Source organism: Equus caballus, chromosome 4, assembly GCF_041296265.1.
Source record: "Equus caballus isolate H_3958 breed thoroughbred chromosome 4, TB-T2T, whole genome shotgun sequence".
Taxonomy (NCBI): Eukaryota; Metazoa; Chordata; class Mammalia; order Perissodactyla; family Equidae; genus Equus; species Equus caballus.
This window is the reverse complement of record NC_091687.1, coordinates 3,437,038-3,456,709: the sequence shown is the minus strand read 5'-3', so window position 1 is coordinate 3,456,709 and position 19,672 is coordinate 3,437,038. Positions and strand designations below refer to the sequence as shown.

Genomic DNA, 19,672 nt, shown 5'->3' with positions numbered 1-19,672 from the left:
TGCACAAAGTAAGAGCGGTCAACACATTTGTTGTGCAACTAAATCTAGTATTTCATTTGAAAGTCAAATAAATGCACTCTCCCCTACAACTTCCAGCGTCCCACATGCAAGAGACAAAGCACGGCACAACCAGGGACTTTCCAAAAAGGACAGTGAGTCACGGCGCGGCATGTGGTGGAGGACTTACAAGCCTCAAGCCTAGAAGGACTGCCACTGGGAAGAAAACGCTCGATCCATCCCACTGCCCCTTCTCTGGGCTCTCCGGTATGTGCCAGCCCGCAGGACAAAGCAGGCAGCCAGCAACACAAGCCTGATGCCGTCAAATGTGATACAGGGGAAAACTGGTCATGGCATGACCCCAGTGACTTAATTCTTCCATCATCAGAAGGGTTACCCCTATCATAAATCAGCAGTGTCATGCTTAACATGCAAGACAGCTTACTAGATGAGATCCACCGGTCAATTTTGGTTTTTACCTCCAAACTCGAGAGCCTAGTGAAAGAACATAATCTTTTATGCCCCTATTTTCCAGCCGGCAGCCTCTGTCAAGACTGAACATTTTTGACAAAATATACTACCTGGTGCCCTAACTTTCCATAATGACAAACTGGAAATAGAACTGGTCAATTTTTTAAATTGTTTGTAGTCAAGTTTCCCTTTCAGAATTGAAAAATAAACCATTAACTATGTACCCTTCTTCAAAGCAATAACCCCCAAATTAAAAAATAGATAGCAGTGCAGAACTCAGCTATGAAAATAATATAGAACTTATCATCTCCTGACTTGTGACATCACGCACATCAGAGAGCATACTCTGCACACCGGGGTTGAGGAGAAGCAAAGATGAGCGACGCTACACAGATAATGCAAGAGGAAATGCTGTGTGCCTCAGGACAAGGAGATGCTCGGACAGAAGATGATACGGCCTCCCCCAGGTCTGCAGAGGTGGCCAGGGCATGCTCGCTTAGGGCTGTGATCTGGACGGTTCTAAACCTTTGCCTGGTCTTTGGGTGGCCATCAGCGAGAATTGATTTGAAAAGTCTCATTTCGGGGGAGGTTGTTTTTCTTTCCATTATGAGGCAGCCGTACGGCAAGGCCAGGAAGTGAGAATATAAATAGACTGGCTTCAGACACAGCTCTACAAAAACAGGCAAGGTTTTTTGTTTTGTTTTGTTTTGTTTTTTGCATTGTGAGTAGGAATCTATATAGATTATATCATATTAGGGAAATATTTATCTTCACAAATATGGAGCTAGATTCTGATTATTAATATTCATCATTGGAAGGTATGCACAGTAGGTGTGTAGAGGGGTATATAATTACCCTCTGGAACTATCTGGAAGACACACCTCACACTGGTAGGGAACTCTCAAAGGGTACCAGGTTGAGATCCCAATCCCACCCACTTGTGTCCTGCTGAAGTTGCTCTGTGAGGGGGGGTGAAGGCTGCACATGTAGCCTTAGGGAAATGTACTACTGGAGCTCTGCAGGGATGTTTTGGTAAAAAAAACAGGAGACAGATCATAGGGTAAGACTAAACTCAGTGGACAGTGAATGGGGATTCTCTAAAAGGGAGAGGGTGAGAGGGCGGGGAAGGGTGGGGCTTCACCAAGGATGGAGGTTTGGAGGAACTTCTCTGTCCTGAAGCTCAGGCATGAGGAACAGGGAGCAGGGCTAGGAACTGAGATGGGTCCACAAGATGACACAGGTTTTTCTTTATTTGGGTGGAGACGTTTCCTTAGGTCTATGGATGCAGTCACGCATCATCACTTTTAATTGTTTTTAATTGAGATAAAATTCACACAACATAAAATTCACCATTTTAACTATTTTAACGTATATAGAATTCAGCAGTTTCCAATATACTCACAATGTTGTGCAACTGCATGTATACTTGTAAAACCTTTTCCCTTTCCTATGCTGTAATTCCCTTTAGTGGCGCTAATCCTTCAATACTGTCTCGTCACCTTTGCAGCCCTGAGTGGAGATGCTAAGGAAGCCAAAGGAACAGGCCAGAAAAGGGAAGTGTGCTCTGTCCCAAGGTCACTCCTGCGCTGATGACACTGTAAACAGAGTGGCTTCCTGGGGGAGGGGAAGGCAGCCTAGGAGCTCCACACCAGGCCCTGTCTGGAAGCCAGCAGCGGCCCCCAGTGAAGCCAGAAGTGGTGGCAAAAACACACAACTGGAAGGACTGGCTGAGAGTGGAGGACCGGGGGCCGATGAGACACAGTCGCCTCTCCTAAAACACAGTGCAATAGGGAGACCCAGTGGCTCAAGGCTGGGAGCAGGGAGTGAGGAGGAGCAGATCCTTCAGTTTACACAAGGAAATCATGCAATGCTGCATGAACACATGGAGTCGATTCTTGTTGCCTGTGGTAGTTCCAAGCTATAAAGTCACCACAAACACTGTTTACTGACTACTGGACCACGGCTCCTGGGGAAAATATGGGGACAGGTTCTTGCGAGCCTGTAGTCACATTTTTATCAACAAATTAAGACACAACTTTGTTTAATGTGCGTTTCTGTTTAAAGACACCTTATTTAATATATATTGTTGATTTATTAGCGTTGAACTCACAGTCAACAGCACTATAAATTCATGGCTGAATGAAGCTTCTCTAACTAATAGACATACTTTCTCTGTAAAGTACATCACAGCCTTCTTGTACTTAGGAACACGAGACAGCACTTTGGCACTATGCTTGGGGACATTTTAAACAGTGAAAACAACAACAAAAAGCCCCAGAAAGGGAAAAATATGGCACTAAATAGACCATGAAAATAACATTTCTTTACAGTCTGAAGACTGGATCAAGAAGGCAGAAGATGACCTTGTTCCCTCAGCTGGGAACACGCGCACACATTTTTCACCACTTTGCACACGTCTGCAAATGAGTATGAAAGTGCCGTAAAGTTTTGATTTTAGGGTTACAAATAAATTTTAGCAAGTAGTAGAATTCACAAATTCCAAACGTGCAAGTAGTAAGGATTGACTATATCTAGTCCATCTGCCTTATACATGCAGCGCTTCTGCCTCCATTCATGGAGTTGATAAATTCAGAGATTAAGTCATTTAATCACAGCTGTTTAATCTGCCAACTACATGAATACATTAAACAAACCATTTCAAACCTACCTCAAACGTGTTTTGATGTTCAGTATTTTGTCAGGTAAAACATTATATTCCTACCAGACAAACCTTGACATAATAGAGACAGAGGAGTTAGGTTTGTCTTCATTTCCATGTTTGCAAAGCAAGAGCAGATAGTTCCAGCCATCCCCAGCTGCCAGATGGTTCTGAGGATGAAAGGTGACAATACATGCAAAAGCCATTGCCTCCAGGATTCCTGCCTTTAGATTAACGTGAGAAGGGATCCACACACTCACTTACCTGTACCCAGATATAGCTATCCACGGCTTTTAGAACCTTCACATTGTTAACGGGGTGGATTTCGACCAACAAAGTTAAGCACTTTGATCCTACAAAGAAAAGGAGGCTCTTAGTAATGCAGACCAGAATACCACACGTGATCTTCTCCAGACAGGCCAACCTCGAAAGTGGAAATGTGCCATCTGCTACACCAGTTATTCCACAAAGAAAAGTAATTTTCTTAAAGTTGACTTTGACATTTCTTAAAACCCAAAATAGACACAGAAAAGATCGCAAAGGAGAAGTCACTGTGCATGGAGTGAGGAACAAGTTCCTGGCCCTCTTCAGTCATTTTTAGCATAGTTTCACACGCCCTCTTGCTTCTAAGCCTAAACAAACAGCTCTGTTCAGTGTCACTCCAATTTGGCAGCACAATGCCAAATAATGTTTGTGCATGAAAATATGAAGCTATTTCTGATGCATGAACATGTTACGGTTGACAGCAGCTGTTGGGACCACAGGGGCGTGGCTTCCCTCGGGAATGGTGGTGGAGCTCCACTGATAAAGACCCACTTATTTCCTCTGTGTCACATTTGAGCAAAGGTCACAAAAGATAGCAATTAGGAGGAAGTCCTTGGACACAGGCTAGAAAGTGGTTACCACAGATATAGCCTCCCTCCCCCAAGATTAAACCTCTGAAAAGAAGAACTTGCCTTATCTTTGAGTTCTTATAAAGACTCTAATATTCTCAGATGCTTTCTCAATGACTATTTTGAATAATAATGTTTCAATTTGGGGATGGCACAGCAGCCTGGAGCTGAATCAATGCCAGGTTTCACTATTTAAGAAAGTAACCTGACAGCACTGCTTTATTAAAAAAAAAAAAAAGGCAAAAATGTAAAAAAATTTCTGGGATATGGCCTCATAATTGCAAGGACTGAATATTTCTGTAAATATGCCTTTAAAAGATGACTGAAAAAGCAAGACAGTGAGTGAGTTATTGTCTGGGATCATAAATATACAAGGACAGAACAAATGAACAGCAAATGCTGTTTGGTCAATGGGTGCTTGTAGCTCAGTATGACAATCCCATTGACAGGATCACACACCAGTTCAAAAGGGCGGTATTTCCAATAACTGAGACAGAAGTCAAGGTGAGGTGCTTCAGGAATCTGCTTGATGACTCAAAAATGGCTCTGGGAATAAGAAAGATATTGGTGTCAAAAATACTTGTGAAGAAGAACAGAATGGAAATGTTCTGTGAAATGTGAGAATGAGAAAGAAAGCAATTTTCCTTATTATTTAAGCGTGCATAACTAAATTAACAAGTAATACAAAGCTGACATTCGACTATTTTATCTCTTGCCTTAAGAGCTTATATATTCCAATTGGAAAAAAAATGGGGAGGCGTAAGAGGAAGCAGGGGAATCTCCTTGTTGGAAAAATAAGGAGTCACCTTTCATTCGGCCTTTTTTGGTAGCGAATTTGTACCCAAATGAGATAACTAGCTATCAGCTAAATTCACTTGCCTTTAAAAGAGGAAAATTTTCAAGGCCAGAAAGCATCTTCCCACACTCATTTTTCCCTTCTTTAGGGCAGCCCTAAACTTAACTAAGAGAATCAGCATTAAGATAACAGTAATCGTGCAAACAGGAATTTCTCTCAATAACACGCCATGTGCTTTCCTAGTGTAACAGGAAGCTCTCTGGATTAGGGTTCTAGAGACGTTGGTTCTAGTTTAAGCTCTGCCACTAACCTAATAGATACTTTTCAACAAATGACCAAGCATTCCCAGGCCTCAGTGCCTTGTCGTTAGAAAAATAAACTGAAAAGCTATCGAAGCACATCATTCCTACAATCGCTTTCAGCCATGAAATCGCGTGATTCCCTGAAGGGCTTAAAGTTGTCTTAAGAATTCAGAGAAGCCAGACATCAGTGGAAACCCGGAGGGCATCACTGAAGGGTACGACACGGCCAGGCAGCATATGGACAGCACAGGAAGCAGAGACAGCAGGATCGAAAGCCACAACATGGGCGGACCTCGAGGGCATCATGCTTAGTGAAATAAGACAGACGGAGGAAGACACATACTGTAGGAGCTCTCTCATATGTGACAGCTAAACAAACAAACAAAAACCCAAGCTCACAGATACAGAGAACAGACGGGTAGCTGCCAGAGGCAGGGAGCGGGGGTTGAGGGAAAGAGGTGAACTGTTTTTTAGGTTTGTTTTTGGTTTTAGTTTAAATCAACTGACTAAAAGTTTTTTTAAAACCCTGGGGATAGGCCTGGCACGGGGAGGGTGGAGAGTGGGCAAAAGAAGCTGGGCTCCCACAGGTCAAGGTCCACGTTGTGAAATGGTGACAAGGTCGGGAAAGTCCAGGAGGGCCCGGTTCTGAAGAAACTCTGGTTCTTAGAGCTCTGGAACCAAACCACAGCTTCCTGGAGAGTCCGCAGCACTGGACTGCCCACAAGGTGCATGGGGCCCCTGGAGAGTCCCGGCGCGGGCAGTGGGTCCACAAGCGGTCACTCCGGTTGCTGCCCAGGGGCATCTGCTGGGCCTTGGGGCACATGCAGCTCCACAGGGGAGGGTGAGGGGGCAGCTGGGCCTGGCTTCCTACGGAGGGTCATTTTCTAAACAAAACTCTAACTGCCATGGCCACGGCCAAGAAGAGAAGCACTGTTGACGTTGTAAAAAAAACTGTGTTGTAAAGTGTGTGGACCAAGGAACCCATCTTGTTCACATGAAAGATGTTACAGTTGGTCTCATTTGCAATGGAAAAAAATCTCATTATAAGCAAGAGAGTTAAACAACACCATGAGGCAACCTACATTTCATCATCAAACGGCTTATCAGGGCATTCACGGACACAGAAAACAAGCCTTTCCAAATATTTGTTCAAAGGACAAAACATAATAGATCCCATAGAGCTTTCTGGCCGCGTCACTTCTTTTTTTTTTTTTTTTTTTTTAAAGATTTTATTTTTTCCTTTTTCTCCCCAAAGCCCCCCGGTACATAGTTGTGTATTCTTCGTTGTGGGTTCCTCTAGTTGTGGCATGTGGGACGCTGCCTCAGCGTGGTCTGACGAGCAGTGCCATGTCCGCCCCAGGATTCGAACCGACGAAACACTGGGCCACCTGCAGCGGAGCGCGCGAACTTAACCACTCGGCCACGGGGCCAGCCCCCCGCGTCACTTCTGAAACCCTAAGTGAACAAAGGCCTCCTCCGGCCTCCAGGACCGTCTGCCCCTCACCCCTGTCTCCCTCTGGCCTCCGTGCCTTCCACTCCGCCCTGTGCGCGCCACTGTGCCTCAGTGACCTCCTCACATCCTTGACCTGCAGCCACAAGCACACTCCGGCCTCAGGGCCTGTCCGCGGCCGCTGCCAGAAGCGGGTCTCCTCAGGGCCACGCGCTCTCCCTACCCACTTTCAGATCACTGTTTCAACACTCCTCTAACAGTGTTTCCTAGGATCAAACCCCCAATAAACTAATGGCGCTCAGACTCTACTCAGGGAGAAACCCAAGCTAAGACAAGAAGTGATCTCAGGGAACAGGATCAGCTCTGCCACGAGGGGCTGGCGTGAGGGAGTGGGAGAGCGAAAGGGAAGAAAGCAAAGTCAGGACGTGGGGCATCATCAAGTGAGCGACCACCGGGGATCTTGAGCTGCACAGAGTGCACCCCAGAATACCCGCTTTAGGGATGGAAGAGGGGGTATTTATCCTTCAGTTCCTTGCCCCCATTCATCATGGCTTACCCTATTGGGAATCTTTTCCAACCGTACATACTTCCAGGTAATACAAACAGATTTTCCCAAGGGCTCTGGGCAAAGAGTAAGAAGTTGGCAGAGTAGCTGAGGGGAGGCACTGTCTGCCAGATTACACTCGGGCAGAGCTGGCTCCCACGGCAGGGCTGGCATAAAAGGTGAGCTAAGAAGATCGAAAGCATGAGCCATCTACCACAATCACCAACAATGTCCATTCTAGTATTTCTAAAGATGCGACCAGATCATCTCACTACAGGTGCATCCAACTTTTGAGACTGAGTCAGCACAGCTGAATGGGAGTCAAGGTCGTAATCAAAACTTACAATAAAGTTGGTCTGAAAGTTCACTGTATAATATATATAATTGCCACTGTTCTGCATGCTAATCAGCCATAGATGGTAGACATAAAGATTATAGTTTCTACTGTGTTTACCAGCATAATAAAGAATTTCTAAAGCTAAAATGAATAAGGCGCAAGAGGAACTGGGAGGTGCAGGGAGCCAAGCCAAGGTTCTGTATAGACGCCCAGCCTTGTGTTTTGGAGGAACACAAGCAACTAGGCCTTTCTCTTCTTGGATAAAGGGGTTTACTAGCCCAGGAGATCAGGGTCATCTCCTGGTTTTGCCCAGACCCTTGGTTTAGGGATCAGGATACCAGTGTCTTAGATCCTATTTTCCTTAAGCTAGGCCAGGTCCATCACCTCTGAAGGGAGCTTTGCCCCTAATTCTAAGAGGAGCAGACAATGCTAAGAGGCAGACACGGCACAGGAGAGGGAAGAGGGTTGCTGCGGTCCTCAGGGTAACAGAGCAAGAGGGAGGGGAAGGATGACTAACACAAATGATGAGATTTCAGGGGAAGCCTCCAGCCCGCCAACAGCTCCCATAAGCTCTCGTGCTGAGGTCCCTGATGAGGTCCCATCCAGCCTTGGTTCTGGCTCCCTTGACACTCTAAACTGGCTCTGTGGGAGCCCGGGACTGCCTCCTAAGCCTCATGTGGAAAGTATGTACAAGGGCTTTTTCCATCACATGCAACTGCAGGAGACTATATCTGAGCGGGAACTATGCTAACAAAAGGAGTTTAAGTGCTAAATAAACAGAACAGATGGAAAGCACTGCAGGATCAGAACAGTAAGAGATAAAAATGAGATGCACTAGACCAGAGGTTGAAAAATGGTAGTCCACAGGCTACATCCAGCCACAGGGGGTTATCATTGCCTGAGGACAATTTTTAAAAATATTTGAGCCAACATTTAAAAATTAAATTTTTACTTAAAAGTCTATACTTCTCTTGATAAATTGAAAAGCTAGTCCGACTGGGCTCATTGTCCCCACTCTGGATGGGGGACATATGCCCCATGGGACACCCCCACCCACCATGAGTCCCTATAGCTTGCTTGCCATGAGGACAATTGCCAAGCCTCTCTTGCATGCCCCTGTACCCCCAGCACCACGCACGGTGCCTGGCCCACTGCAGGCACTCAATATTTGTTGAGTTCTTGACAGACAGATGATGTCGAATGTCAAGGGCGGGGAGGGCATTTCATAGATCACAAACTATGAAGTGAGGCTTGGGAAATGAAAAGAACTGATTTTTATTTAGAACTGGCGGACTATTCATAATTGGCGGACTGTTCATAATGCATTATGCATTGGTCAACAGTTCACCAGATATAAGAAAAAAATAGTATTCTTGAAGGAATACCAACCTTTTCCCAACCTTTCACACCACCTTCTGACCATAGGGTTCTAGTGTGTTCTCAATGTTTTAGTCTGCAGGTGCTAACTGCTTTTTTTTTTAATACTTCTGACATTTACTGTTATATTATTTTCTGTACTTTCTTATTTACTTGAAAAGAATAACTTAAAAACACTCTCTTTCATTCTTGACATGACCTTTGCCTTTTCATTCTGAGATAAAGCTATTTGTAAAGATGCTTGACATTTGCCTCAGTAGTTCAATAAATCTTCTTCTATCAACAGGCACTGAAAGTACCATTTCATTACCTGGTTGAAGCTCATTTCTTCTTCCTTCTTTAGTAGATTGAACTAAACTTGCAGCTAACGGGAAAAGAAAAAATAATCCATCAGCAAATGATCCATGCAGCGGCTTGTTAAAGTTTACCATTTTACACCTGAAATGAGTGAGGGCTCAAAGGATCTGTCAGTGTTGATTAAGGTAAAACACAAAGCATTCCTTTTTTGTAGGTAGACTCTACAGATCGCTCATTCCAAATCGAACCTCCCAAGAACATCTCTTCTCAGAAAATCATCGTTATAGAAGACACAAACACTGCAAAAATCCAATACTTTGAAACTCAAAAAATGCAGTTTAGCTCTTGACACGTAGCAATAAAAGAATTCCACTTACCAAGCAAAGTTCTCTCCCTGTTGACAGAGCAACTGACAACTTGCAAGTCTTTCTCAAATGTATAGAGATGCTATTGAAACAAAAAGTGTTTTTTAATTTGGAGTTTCATATTAAATAACTTTATGAATACAAATTCCCATTTAGCGCTCTACCAGGTATCATCGTGGCAAAACATTTCGCTAAAGAACCATCCATGAAGCAGGTTTATCCATACTGAGAAGTTTCAGATTATTTTTTAAGAAAAAAGTTTACTATTGTAGGCCACGTTTGGCACTGAAACTTAACCATGAGGCAACAGAGCTTAGTGATTAAGAGCACAGACCTTGGAACCAAAAGAGACCCAGGTTCAAATCCTGAGTCTGCCACTGTCTGGCTGTGTGACTTTGGACAAATTATTCAACCTCTCTGTCCTCCCATCAGTAAAGTAGGAATCCTAATATCTATCTCATGAGATCATGAGAAGGATGGAGTGAGATAATCTATAGGAAGCACTTATTACAATGTCTACCACACATAATAAGCACTCAAATGTTGCTATTACGATTATTGAGGGAAGTTAAGTTTCAATCAAATCCCATCACTCTGATATCATTAACTATGTCTAAGAGACAATCACAAGTGCCACTCTCACGGGACTCTCTTCCTTAGAGCATTGGCAAAGTCATTTCACTTTATTTCATCTTGATTTTCTCACACTTTAAAATGTTGCAAGATTCTATTTCCTCAAATATTAAAGAAAATGAGAAAAGTCATGCAGAAACAGGAAGTGCTGTGCAGATTGAGGAACCGGAGTCAATCACAGTTACATTAGGCAAACCCTCTTAAAATATCTCGGAGAGTAAGGAAAGATAAATCTTAGAGCTCTGGAGAGAACAGGCTAAGAGAAAGAGCGAGTAGCAGAAGTATTAAGAGGGAATAAAACAGGACTGAGAACACACTAGAATCTCATGGCCAAAAGATGATGGAAAATGTTGGGAAGTCAGGCAACCCTTGATTGGAGAAAGTGAACTTTGAGTTAATAAGAAGCCTCTGAATTCACCTGAGAGATTTTGGTTTCCTTGGACTCTGCTCTAAGTGAGGGATTCTAATTTATAACAAGAATCATGGATGTATGCAGTTAATTTTTAGTGTTTTGTCCCTTTAATTATAAAATAACACATAAACATCGTCTCAGGGTTTAAAACATTCAAATACTACCAAATAAAAACTCCAGGCTCTTCGTTACGCTCACCCAACCCTAACCCCCTTCCAAGAGGAAACACGTTGGTAATTTGCTCTGTAGCCTTCCAGATCTTTTCATATATATTTATGCATATATATTGCATAGTTTTCTGGCAAGTTTTTAAAAAATATGAACGGAATGTACTATTCTGGCAACACGCTTTTCTCATGTAACAATGTGTTTTAGAGGGCCTTCTGTGCCAGTGTACATTTATAGACTTCTTAATCCCTTAATATTTGGAAATTGTTTTTACGTAGGCACAAAATGACTCGCTCCCATTTGCCCCAAGAATTAGGCAAACCTGTCACATCAGCCAATGCCTTATGTGAGTGGCTTGGGTCCATACCTGGATCTTTGAGAAGCAATGAGAAGCCAGGCAGCTGCAGGTTCAGCAGAAGCAGAACCAGAGCCCGGGGACACGACGTGATCCTAAGCCCCTGGGAGCACAGGAATCTCGGGGAGGACACTGGACTTCCCGCATTCCTATGGGATGTTGGTTAATTGATCTGAGCCAATTTTGCTTGAATCTCAAAGGACTAAGAGACTTCAGCTGAAGTTTTGGTCTAGGAGTCCTTGCACTATTTTTTTTTTTTTTTTTAAAGAAAATGGTGCCAGGAGATGGTAAGAGGGAGAAGAGAAAGGAAGGCAAAGAAATAAAAACTAAACTTTTAGAAAAATGAGAATTTGTATCTATAAAAAGCAGGAGGCAGAAAGAAGGAAAATTCTAAAAGCAGTAATCAAGGAGTAATCTATGATTTATGGTGATTTTTACCTCATTTTGTCTGGTGTGACAATCAAATAATCCAAAGAAGACGTTTCCCTTATCATCCTAGAAAAAATTAACTAGATGTTTATTAAAGGTCATTATTTAGGAAGTTAAGATATTACTAGTTTCAAAATAAACCTGCAATAATTCAGCTAATATTAGCAATAAGCACCGTAAAGGTAGTTTGCCGTGCAGGTCAGAAAGAGACTGAACCTGCACACAGGCTCGAAGAGAGCAGTGGACTAAGGATGTACAGCTCCGTGAGTTTCAGGGACCCTGTCTAGTAGCACTGAGGATGGTGAAAAAGCAAATCTTTTTGTACTTCCATTTATTTTTTTAAGAGAATATAAACCGTATGATGGACATTGGGAGTGGTGAGAACAAGTCCCTGATAGTCTTCTAGGTAGAACTTTTTGAATCACACAATTCCTTACATGCAGCATACTTATAGGAATAACTTAAAATAACATTTTTTAAGCAAAAAAAAAAAAAAAGTACAGTGATACAACTGTGCAAAGCAAACTGGCCACTGAAATTATTCTTTCATGTTCCCTACTATAGTAAAGTTATCAGTAAATTAAACTGTTTTTCCTTAGAACACTTGACATTGGAAACACATTGTTCAATAATAATGCCTCAAAAGTTTGATGAGCGTTTCTAAGTCTGAACAGATGATGCAATCATATGTAATATTTTCTCAAAGATAAAATTTGCACACACTAATTAGGTTTAAACATCTTTTACTTGGCATTTTCCCTCTAGAAAATGGACCTGCTCATTTATTCAAAAAATGTGACCACTGTGTCAGACACTGTGTAGATTTTTATTTTATTTTAAAAAGAGAAAACATTTCACGAGACTGAATTTGAATCACCCGTTTAATCTCACAACATAAAAAAGTCATCTGTTAAAGATTAAATGCCAAGGTTTATTCATTATCCCTCAATAAGATATAGCATAAAATTCTATAAAAAGAGAATATAAATGGTTAAAATAGTAAATTTTATGTTATGTATATTTTACCACAGTAAAAAAAAAGAAAGAATACCAATGTACCTTATAGGTATAAATAATATTTCCATTTCTTTCAACATTTAGTACACGTAAGCTCTCATAATTATTTTCTAAAATACCTGAAATGATAAGATAATAGCAAGTTAATACTTAGCAGAAGTTTAAAAACACATCTAACGAATATAATATTAGTGAAAAGCCAAATATAAAAGAATAAATATGGATAATTCCATTATATAGAGTTTAAAACAGGCAAAGCGAGTCTATTGCATTAGAGGTCAGGACAGTAGTGACCTTTAGGGAAGAGCAAAGGAGTAGTGATGGGGAAGTGTCTCAAGGGAGCCTTCTGAGCTGCTGGGAATGTTGCAAATGTTGAGTATGCTGATATCCCCACTTTGCAACAACTCACTCTTGACCCGTATGCTTTTCTGTGTGTATGTTATACTTAAACAAATGTAAGTATCCATGAGTTTTTGCTTTATGAATCTTGAAGCTATGTTATTAGGGGCATAAAACCTTAGAATTGTTATAGCTTCCTGGTGCATTCAGCTGTCAGGAACTCAGCAGCGCTGCCAGGTCTCAGAGTGGTAGATTAAAGCAACCCGCTAAAAAAGCAAGTCAGTCAAGCCTTTTAACACTTACTGTGATGGTATAAGCAAGAAGCTAAACCCGAGACAGCACCAGCTTCCCAGCCCACGTTCCCCCCTGGAATGGCATGCTGGTGGAGGGGCAGGTAGACCAGCGGAGAGGCGGGGATCGCCCACTGCTGAGGGAGCCCCAACAAAAGGCTCCTCCAGTATCGTGGACCCAGGGGCTCAGGAGACGGAGAGGGAGACGAGCGACGAGTGGGAAAAGTACTGAGTACTGAGTCAAAGTGGAGAAAAAGGATCTTCAAAGTTCCCCTCTTTTTCCTGCTAAGGTGGCAGGCAGAGGTGCTTAAGGAAGACCTCTGCTGATGGCTCCTGATAAAGAGGCCTCCACACGGAAGCACCCGGGCTGGGAATGCAGCCGTGTATAAGAATATGGTCAGCCACCGGGGTCTGAGTCCTGACTGTGCCTCCCTTCAGGGACTTCAGTGCGTGGCTGTGCACCAAGCCTGGTTTGGGGAGGGCACCTTTCCTGCACATGAGGCCTGCCAGGCAAAGCTTCGCAATTGCTGATGTTTGGGCTTGAAAAATCACACATAGGTTTTTAACCAGGAGCTGGACTAGTCAACCCTTTTATTCATTACAAAATGTCTTTTATCTTTAAAAATCCTTTTTACTTTAAAGTCCACTTTATCTGACATCAGTATAGCCACATCAGCTTTCTTTTGGTTAATGCTTACATGATATAATTTTTTCTCTCCTTTTATTATTAATCTTCCTGTGTCTTTAAGATATGTGTCTTACAAGCAGTTTCCTTTAATTAGAGTATGTTGCCCATTTACATTTAATGAAATCACTGATATATTGGGTTTACAGCAATCATATTACTATTTTCTATGTGACTCAACTGTTTTACTCTTTTCTTGCCTTCTTCTGGATTAACCAAAGTGTTTATTATTTCAGTCTCCTACCTATTAACTTGCCAGTTATATATCCTTTTGCTATTCTTTTATTAGTTACTCTAAAGTTGACAACATGAATCCTTAACTTATTATGTTTTAACATTATGTGGTGCCAAGAAATGTGAAGCAATTAAGACTCTCATACACTGCTAATGGGAGTATAAACTGGAAAACTGGCAGTAGCTCGTGGAGCTGAACACACACGGCTCAGCATTTCACCTGTACATACATCCCAACAGAAATATACATATATTTTGTCAAATGACACATATAATGTCTATAGCACTATGGTTCATAATGGCCAAAACTGGAAACCCAAAATATCCAGCAAATGAAGAATGAATAAATTGTGTGTACATCCAAACAATGGAACACTGTACGACAACAAGAATAAATTAACTTTTTATAACATACAACATAAATAATTGAGCAAAAGAAGCCCAGGTCCTCCTCCTTCTCAAAAAAAAGGGACAAACTGCATGATTTAACTGATACACAAGTTTCAAAAACAGGGAAAATGAATCTATGGTGCTAGATGAGTGATTGCTGGAAAGGAGCGAAAAGGGGATCTTCAGGGTTCTATTAATGCTGTCTGTCCTGATTTGCGGGCTAGTTCCATGGATGTGTTGCACACTGTGAAAATTAACTGAGCTGTGCACTTATGATTTGTGTACTTTTCCGTAGGAAAGCCATATTTTGACAAAGGATATAAAGATGCTTTACACAAACATTTAACTTGTAAGTTAACTGATTGTCATTTGTCTTCTAAAATTTTAGGATATTCCTCCCAATTCTACAGTTAAAGGATTTAAACACCGGCAGATACAGCCTTGAGAACTATCATAATTAATTGAGGAGAAAGGTGTATTTCTCCAATTTCCTCAAAATTAAATTGCTTAAACTCGACTCATTTCCCCCATAAATGAATAGCGTTTTTAGATGTTAAAATATGATCATGTTTATTATGACAAGTTACAATATTCAGACAAAACATTCGCAAAATATCCTATAAGTCAGAGCAAATTTCAGTTTGTATTCCTGATTAAAAGGAAAAAAACAGGATAAAAAATAAAGACAATTGGTGACCTGGACCCCTGAACTGGAGCTGGAGGTGGGCAATATTTAGACAGGCAAAGAACAGGTTTCAATGAGAACTTAGGAATCATCCTGAGATCTCTCTTCCCCACTCTTCACAGAAAGAAGCTGCCTGGACCTTCTGGGGGTGGGCAAAAGGGAGGCGAAGTGTTTTCTATATATGGGTATATACACTTCTTAATGCATACTGAGCTGTCAAATGCACTTCCCACTGATTAAAAAAAAGAAGGATGATCACTTGGTCTCAGGAGAATAATATGATTCAATTTGTTTACTGCTAAATAGTACTTCACGATTTACAGAGGTCTCATTTCTATCTCATCCACACTGTGTAAAGTATTATAGGCCCATTGTACCGCTAAAACAATTGACTTTCCATGAGGTTAAGATACTTGGTCAATATCCTATATCAAAAAAGTGGCACAGACTAATCTCAAACCTAGAAAAAGGTAAACAGAGGGAACTAAGTTTCCTGTACCACGCTAACAATGGGAAAATGGATAATTACTGAAAAATCCTTTTAAGGTAGATTTTCGTAGACATCTAAAGAGAATTTCAATGAGTTTCTTTTCATCCTGCACATAACTCAAAATTCCTGGAATGCAACGTGTCAATATCTGGAAAAGTACTTTTTTCTTTCAAGATTATAAGGATGCTGGGAGAGACCTTCTCAAAAGTACACTTAAAAGGTTTCAGCTTAGATAAGAAAGTCCTTTGCAAGAAATCTTGCTATGAAAATTCAATTTCCTTGCTAAATCAGCTCTACTTTCAAATCGCTAAAAAATTAAGAGAAAAAAATCTCCAACACGTGAAGATTACAACAAACGATATATACTTATTCCATCAAACCAGTACTTCTCCACTCTGGCTGTGCATTAGAACCACCAGGAGAGCTTTTAAAAGAACATGGATGCCCGAGCCCTGCCCAGAATATTCTGATTTTATTGGGCTGGTGAGGGGCCCAGACTCTGGTGTGTACATGTTTTGAAGTTCCCTTTGGGATTCTAACGTGCAGCCAGGGTTGAGAACAATTGAACGACACATTTATATAATATATTAAACAATATTCACTAGATGGCATACCCAGGACCAACTTACAACGTAACCATGGTAGACAGAGTTGAAATAAACAAAAATAATGCTTTCATGGGTCTGTTAGGTAACAATAGTTGCAGTCTTAAATAATCCTAAGTACATAGTTCTCCTCTCAAGGACATTTGAATTAGACAGATTTGGCAATGTTGGAAATTCAGAGACCAATGTCTCACCGCACACATTAACCCAGCAACCATCCCTGCCCAGATTAGTTGCCCATATTTTAGACACACCCTTTAAAAAAAAAAGTATTCAATAACCTCTTTGCTTATTCACTCTGACTTTTCTCCTGGTGGTTCATCACAGGAAATTCCAGAGGAGGAAGTTTAGCAATTTCAAATGAGGAAATGTGGTTTAATTTTACAGTTCAGTGTGCTCAGAGCTCATGGAGGAAAAATGAAGCATTTTGACAGAGGAGATACTTGCATAAGTAAATTTACTAAAGCAAAGGAGGGTTCCTAGACATTAAAGATGTTGGCAAGTCACAGCTCATGTCAAATTGAAGCTCATTTGCCAGATATTCTTGTCCATTTCAATCCGCTCTTTTCTAAACATAAGTGACTTCCTTTACAGGAAGTCTCACAGCCTTATACAAAAATTTGGACTAGTTCCTAGTACACAGATCGAGAGGTGCTAAAATACGATTATACCTATGACATTTCTATTCTGTAAATAATTCACATAAGTCTTCAGGCTAACATGACCAGATATTATACTTCCTAAATTTATGAAGTAAGCATCATTATGTGACTTCCATTTCATATTCTGAATAAAATGAGAAAAAGCCAGGAAGGGGTGATTAGTTAAGAAAGAGACGAGATTTAGAAAAGGAGTCTAGGAAAGAAAAGTGAAAAGGAAGGACAGTGGCGAGAGAACAGGACAACAGTGAATGAAGACAACGTGACTAAACCACTCCCCTGAGCCCAGATCTGTCTGGATGCACAGGAGGCAACAACAAAAATCATTACTCTTGAATCAGTCACCCAGGAAAATATATCACTTCCCTGGCAAAGACGAATGACCACAAGATTTGAAAGATGAATCAATCTGATGTCTCATAAATCCGAGACTAATCAAAGCAGGCATGAAGACATAGGCAAGAAAACCCACATTCCTTATGGTCTTCAATATGCATGACATTTAAACCTTAGAAAATTTACATGCCATAGACTTTTTCTTAGTTTCTTGAAGATGTGATACATTCCAACAAGGGATTGAGCATTGGATGCAAAAATTAATATATAAAATCTGTTGTATTGCTACATACCAGTAATAGTTAGAACATGTAAAGTTTCTAAATGTGCCATTTATGAGAGTAACAAAAAATAATAACAACCCAGGAATAAATCTAGCAGAGAGTGTGCAGGGTCAGGGTCAGGCTCAAGGGTCAGGGTCAGGATCAGTGTCTAGGGTCAGGGGTTAGGCTTAGGGTTAGGGAAAGGTCAGGGTCAGGGCCAGGGCCAGGGGTTAGGGCTTAGGGTTAGGGTTAGGGGTCAGGGTTAGGGCTAGGGCTCAGGGCTAGGGATTAATTTATCCAGATGAATTTTATCCAGATGGATTTAATTCCAGATGGATTAAAAAACAAAACATGAAGAGTACAGCTATAAAGCTTTTCAAACTTAATATAAAAAAATCTTCACGACTTCCGAATCGGGAAGAATTTCCCTAAAAGATCCAAAAAAGTACAAATCATAAAGAAAAGACTCACCAATTAGACATGAAAATTAAGAACTCTTGCTTATCAAAGGCACCACCACAAACTGGAAAAAAACAAGTGACCAAAAATATTGCAATACACGTGATGAATAAAGGGTTGGAATCCAGAATACAAAAAGAACCCTTAAAAATCAATATGAAGAAAACAACAGAAAAGTGGACAAAAGAATGAACAGATATCTCATAGAAGGGGACACTCAAATGGCCAATTAATATATAGAAATGCTCAACCTCAGGCCACAAGCAAACAACATTTAGACCCACCAGTCTTACAAAAAATTAAAATTCCGGAACTATCAAGAGCCTGTGAGGATATACGTAAAGTGTCAAAAACATTTCCGCACCACAAATGGGAGCATTAATAAGTGCAACTACTTTGGAAAACAATTTGGCAGTAGCCAGGAAAAAGGAAGAAGGGTCTAGCCTATGACTCAGCAACTCCACTGTTGACACTCATCCTAGAGACACTCGTGCGTGTGCACCAGGAGACATGCACAAGGTGAGCAAAAGCCTTGACTGTAGTAGCAAACGCCAGAAACCTCCCAGATGTCACCCACCAGAAAAAGGATCAGTAAAGCCGGCTACTCTACGTCCTGAACTGAGACTGTTTAGTATCCAGGATGTTTATTACGGAGTGCTTAGCAAAGTGAGGTCAACACCTGTAGGAAGAAGGAGAAAGAAGGAGGACCAGGTAGGGGGAGAAGTCAAGCTCAAGCTGCAGTGCAGGCCCAGTAGCTCAGGTGGCCTCAGGGTTCTCCACCAGGGAAGCTCTAGAACTGCAATGGATTGTCAGAGCTGTCTCATGTTGAATCAAAATGGCAGGCCTTTACATTCCACAACAAATCCTAATTAGAATGTGGGCCACACCCAAAAGGCCATGAAGTTGCTCAAGGCAATCCCTGAAGGGGCTGACAGCTAAAGGCTATCTGCTGACCACACTCACAGCACCTGGGACAAGCCCTCCTTTGAAAGGAGGATGTAAGTGGTGCATCTCCATGACCACCACATTGTTGTATATTCACACAATGGAATACTATATGGCAGTGAAAATTAATGACCTATAGCAGTCAACATGGGTAAATCTCACAATAATGAGGGGGAAAAGGCAAAAAACACACATAGTATGCTTTCATTTACTTAAAATTCACAAACAAGCAAAATAAAATGATATTTTGCTTAGGGAGAAATACAAACAGGTTAAAACTAAAAATAAGATCAAAGAAATGTTAAAATATAAGAGCTTAAATGGTTGTTACCTCTGGGAGATGTGGGATAGACAGGAATAGGATCAGATAAGGGGACACAAGAGCCTTCAAAAGTCTTAGAAAACACAAATAAATGGAAATATATACCATGCTCATGGATTGGAAGAATTAATACTGTTAAAATGTCCATACTACAAAGAGCAGTCTGCAGACGCTGTGCAATCCCCATCAAAATACCAATGGCATCTTTCACAGAAAATAGACCAAATAATCCTAAAATTTGTATGGAACCACTGAAGACCCCCAACAGTCAAAGCAATCTTGAGAAGGAAAAACAAAGCTGGAGGTATCATGCTCCTTAACTTCAAACTATACTACGAAGCTACAGTAATCAAACAGTATGGTACTGGCATGAAAACAGACACATATATCAATGGAATAGAATAGAGAGTACAGAAATAAATCCACACATATATGGATTAATCGATGACAAAGGAGGCAAGAATATAC

At 41.2% G+C, this 19,672-nt stretch overlaps 1 protein-coding gene across 10 annotated transcripts in view; it reads right to left on the bottom strand.

Annotated features, from left to right (window-relative positions):
• The window catches only part of GSAP (gamma-secretase activating protein), a 79,641-nt gene that overhangs the window by 56,075 nt on the left and 3,894 nt on the right, over nucleotides 1–19,672 (bottom strand). For 8 of the 10 annotated variants that reach the window (XR_011438075.1, XR_011438074.1, XM_023638830.2 and 5 more), the window contains exons 2-6: nucleotides 12,545–12,621; nucleotides 11,495–11,551; nucleotides 9,501–9,570; nucleotides 9,137–9,190; nucleotides 3,392–3,480 (exon numbers count right to left, since the gene is read on the bottom strand). Coding sequence is in view for 6 of the 10 variants with exons in the window: in XM_023638830.2 (XP_023494598.2) it covers nucleotides 3,392–3,480; nucleotides 9,137–9,190; nucleotides 9,501–9,570; nucleotides 11,495–11,551; nucleotides 12,545–12,621 (347 nt within the window). In the remaining 4 variants the exon portion in view is untranslated. Of the gene's footprint in view, nucleotides 1–442; nucleotides 493–3,136; nucleotides 3,200–3,391; nucleotides 3,481–9,136; nucleotides 9,191–9,500; nucleotides 9,571–11,494; nucleotides 11,552–12,544; nucleotides 12,622–19,672 lie in introns of those variants that run through there. The other 2 variants (XM_070265342.1, XM_070265343.1) reach the window with 2 other exon arrangements.